The sequence below is a fragment of the Quercus lobata genome, chromosome 8, assembly GCF_001633185.2.
Source record: "Quercus lobata isolate SW786 chromosome 8, ValleyOak3.0 Primary Assembly, whole genome shotgun sequence".
Lineage (NCBI taxonomy): Eukaryota > Viridiplantae > Streptophyta > Magnoliopsida > Fagales > Fagaceae > Quercus > Quercus lobata.
Window position 1 is genome coordinate 2155321 of NC_044911.1, and position 4618 is coordinate 2159938.

General features: G+C 32.1%; 1 protein-coding gene across 1 annotated transcript; it reads left to right on the plus strand.

Moving 5' to 3' along the window:
* Window positions 1-2888: 2888 nt before the first annotated feature.
* LOC115955230 (heavy metal-associated isoprenylated plant protein 47-like) lies at window positions 2889-3833 on the plus strand. Its single transcript, XM_031073296.1, has 3 exons — window positions 2889-2946; window positions 3326-3404; window positions 3499-3833. Exons 1-3 carry the CDS (start codon window positions 2941-2943, stop codon window positions 3744-3746), a joined length of 333 nt encoding a protein of 110 aa, XP_030929156.1. The 5' UTR covers window positions 2889-2940; the 3' UTR covers window positions 3747-3833.
* Window positions 3834-4618: the final 785 nt, after the last annotated feature.

Here is a 4618-nt window from a genome sequence, read left to right on the forward strand (position 1 = left end):
AACTGTGAGTTTTTGCATTCAAAACTCTCTGCCTTACTCGATTGCTGCTTGATCGATGTTTGATCGATTGAAACTAGAAAATTTTTAGTTTTTGAAGTTTTTAACTGATCAATCTTTTCATGCATTGCACATATAGATTAGGACATGCATTTCATTATTTTCTTTGTCCATCTTGCTTTTTTGTAGTCATATCTCTCATAGATTGTTTTTCACACACAACATGCAGACTTTGTTAAATTGGATATTCAACTTGATCTAAAAATTGATTGATTAATTTTTGAGTTAAATACATTTTAGTATATGCTATCTTTGTTGATGTGTGAAGTGCTGAAAATTGGAAATATGTTTCAGAGATATGGTGGATAATAAATGTGCAAATATTTTCTCTACTCTTGAGGTTGATTTGAGTTTTTAAAATACCTTGTTACATGAAAACACTTTTCATGCTACATTTTTATATCACTAAGATCTATTTTGTATAGTCTTAACTGATTATGCTTGGAGTATTTGCATGCATCTGTTTATGGGTCACATAGTGTTAAGTTTGCATATATTAAGGTTTTCCCACCCCTTAAATTTTTCTCAAAACTGTTTTTTCCAAAACTTTCTGTGTTTTTCCTATTTTTATAAGGGGAGAAAGATGTTTTTAAAACCTATGCTATTTATAGGGGGGGTTGTTGCTCTTCATTTGGGGAGTTGTCTCTATTTTCTATAGAGTTGAATTCTTTTGTGTTCTCTTGGTTCTCTATTTTCTCTTGTCCTCTATTGTGTATGTTTTTTGTATACCTTCTAATTGGATTGTCTTTATTAATATGTGACAAAAAGGGGGAGAAATAGATGGAATTTGGGAATCCTAGTTAAAAGGTTTCTAACTCTTTTTATTTAAGGGGAGTTGAAATTGTTTTTGAAAATGGGAGAAACTAAAAGTTTTATTTTTTATTTTTTTTTATATTTATAATTTTTATATATCTAATTTGAGGAGAGAGTTAGTTTACATGTTTGTTATTTGCTATTATTGCATATTTGTTGTTCATTTTATTTATTTGTCTTTATTTCCACACATGCGGTGATGTGCTCTTTTGAGTGTTTCAGGAAAGACAGGTACATTCCGATCAAGGCCTTCTGCCTCTTTAAGCAACTTTTAGGTTTGAAGTATTAGATTGAGATTTGTGATGTAATTGGACATGTTATTGTAATATGGCTATTCTTGTATTTGAGCATTTCATATTGTATGTAAGTTTTGTCATGGATTGCTAAAGGGGGAGATTGTTAGGCTCTAAAAGTTTAGAACAATTGACAAACCTTGAACACAAACTTGTCTAAATATAGATCTTAGAGTCTATGAAGTCATATTAGACAATGCTCAAAGTGCTACAAGTCAAAATTCAAAGAACATACAAGCTGCAGGTTTAGAAAGTCAAAATCATACTAGTTTGATCGATCAGGAGAATTTTCGATTGATCAAAAATCGCAAATTAACAAAAATTAGCAAATGTAAAAAGCTCTTAACTTGTCCGTTTGAAGCCCAAATCACAATCCTTTTTTTTTTTTTTTTTCCAGTATTTAAAGGACATTATAAGCTAACCCTAAAAGGGGCTTTGAGAGAGAAAAGAGTGCATCTTGTGCCTCTAATTGTAGATCTAATGTTTTTGTACCCAAAACTCTCTAAATTAGTCTTCTACCGACAATATTCTTTGAAGAAACTAAAGATCCAGTGTTATATAAGTTGCTGCTACAAGATCAACAACTGGTGATTTGAAATATTTGAGTGAGATCTCAAAGTCATAAGCGTGGGATTAGTTGATAAGTTAGAGTCCGTGAATTTAGAGCTTGCACGTGGTCATGTTAATAAGTTACTATTGGAGGTAGCAATAGATTTAGGGTTAAATCTTTTGTAAAAACTTCAATTCTATATTAGTTGATTTTTTTTTTATTATTATTATTTTTTTTTATCTCGAGAATAGTTAGATCAAATCCTCCCTAGGTTTTATCTTGAAACAGTTCGTTTTATTGGTTTTTATGGGTGATCATATTGGTGTGTTCTTTACTTTTCTGCTGCTGTGCATGATATGATTTATTACTGTTTAACATAAATCTCATAATTAGCCTAAGTAAACACTTGGCTAATTAATTAGGTTAAATAATCTATTTTAAGGGGTCTAAACAAACTAACATTAGTGCATTGCTCAATTACTGATTATCCATGCAAATTGATAGTAGCATGCTAGATTAATTGGTTAATCATGTAAATTCTGCAGTAATTGTAATTATTTTAAATTTGATTAAATCGTAATAAAAAGTTGGGGGGGGGGGGGGGGGGGGGGTGTTAAAACAACATTTATTACTTAGACTTGCGAACATTCACAATCCATCATAAATGCACCCAGGCTAATTTCCTTACGCCTGGGGTAGTCCAAATTAATAAGATTGGAAGACTTTTTCTAAAAGTCTTTCAGTGCAAGGAATTCTCTGCTAGGATGTTGAGAAATCAATATCATGTCCCCACCCCCAAAACGTAAAAAATCTATCAACATTCTACTTAAATGAGTTAATGTACTTGTTTTGATAATAACAAGCCATCTACTACCATATACTTTCGGAGGGATGACAAGTTGAGTGCAAAATCAAAGTAATACACAAGCAAAGATTGACGTTTATTAATTTTGAACATAGTTAGAAATTAAGGATTCTAGATTAACATACATTACTATATACGTATACAAGTAGATGAAGAGAGGAAATGGTTTCGAAACTGCAATGCATGCATATTGACTCGGTCTGTGGAAACCGTGGGTTTTCCAACTAATTGTTAGTGATGGGGCTGACCGTGTATAAGTCAGCCAACAGATTTCTACCACAAAGCTCTCTAATATAAATAGACTATCATTTCATTGCTTTCTCATAATAATCACACTCTCCATTTGTTTCATAGTATCAAACATGAAGGTAAGCCCTTTTTCTTACTATAGAAGAGGAAAAAAAGAAGGTATCCATAGGGTTTGAGCATTAGCCAACTATACCAACACTGTGGTGCTTGGTATTTAGGATTCAAACCCTATCTCCCTTCTAGCCTCGGCCTATTTATGATAAAGGCCACTATGATCAGATCTTGTGGCTTCCATGTACCTATGAGGTCCACAGATTATAAGAGGGCACAAGAGATTTTTACTGTTGGTTTACCTAGAAAAAAAATGCACATGCATGAAATGAATGTGTCGCTGTACTTTTTGAGTAGCAAACACCAAAAACATATATAAACAGTTTTTTTTTTTTTATTAATTCTGTTGAAAGATACTAATGATTATACGGTATATATATGGTGCAGCAAAAGATAATAATGAAGGTACAAATGAATTGCGAGAAATGCAGAACCAAGGCCATGAAAATTGCTGCTGTGGCAGAAGGTGTGCATCAAATTTGCTTTTGAGAACTAGAGACAAGGGACTAATGGCTTTTTTATTTATATGTAACAATTTTTTTTTCCTGAATATCAAACAGGTGTGATCTCAGTGGCGATTGAAAGAGAAAAAAGTCTGGTGGTCGTGGTAGGAGACGGAGTTGATTCGGTTAGCTTGGCCGGCTCACTAAGGAAGAAGCTTGGCTCTGCCAATATTGAGAGTGTGCAAGAAGTGAAAGCAGAAAGTGCTGAGAAAAAAGACCCAATTATATGTTATAGCCAATATCCACAATACCCCACGTATGCAGTGGTTTATGATCAATACCCTAGCAATTGCGCCATCATGTGATGAGTATTGCAAGCTGATCCATGAAATCAATTGAGATGTAAATTTTTTTTTCTTTGTTTTGTTCATGCTCTTGCATGCTGTTTTCCTTGTGTCTCCTATACGTTTCTTAATACAATAATAACAAGGACACAATTAAAAAAATAAAAATAAAGCTTTAGTTATTAAAAAAAAAAAAAAAACTAGCTAGTTGATATATTTTGTTATAAGGACAAGAAGTCATGTTAACTTTTGTGAGAAAAAAATTATGAAAAATATTTTTGTCCTTAGGAATACTCAAAAAAAAAAAAAATATATATATATATATATATATTGTACGATGAAGTGTGAATGCTTCATTTTCTTTGGCGCTTACGTAATTAGGTTGCTGCTTATTATCTTAAGGATTAGGTTAGAGTCGGTGTTTTATTAATTATTATGTCTCTAATCCCTTACATGGTCTTAAATTTGAAATATTTCCTTAACTATCAAGAGGACCTTTGTATATTATGCAAACTGCTGTGGGATTCTCGTAGCTAGGTAAGTCAAACAATACCAACAAAATCGAACTTTTTTCAACTCCATTATATAATTGTTATATGTTAATCTTTTGCTTAGTGGCCAAAATAGCACTCCTTATGCGGATATTGTAAACATTAAATATGCAATTTTAAATATAATGTGTATAGAGTGTACAATTACAATGAGAAACATATCACGTTCTGACACGCGGTACTGTAAGTAACTATCATGAGTCAAAACTAAAGTACTTCAAATGATTTATAGTAACTGGCCATCTTTATGTACAAACAAATAAGTTACGGTCACTCATATCATTTCGTAGTAAATTAATAAACAGAAAGGCCTATCGTCATTCATCATAACACTGCTTTATA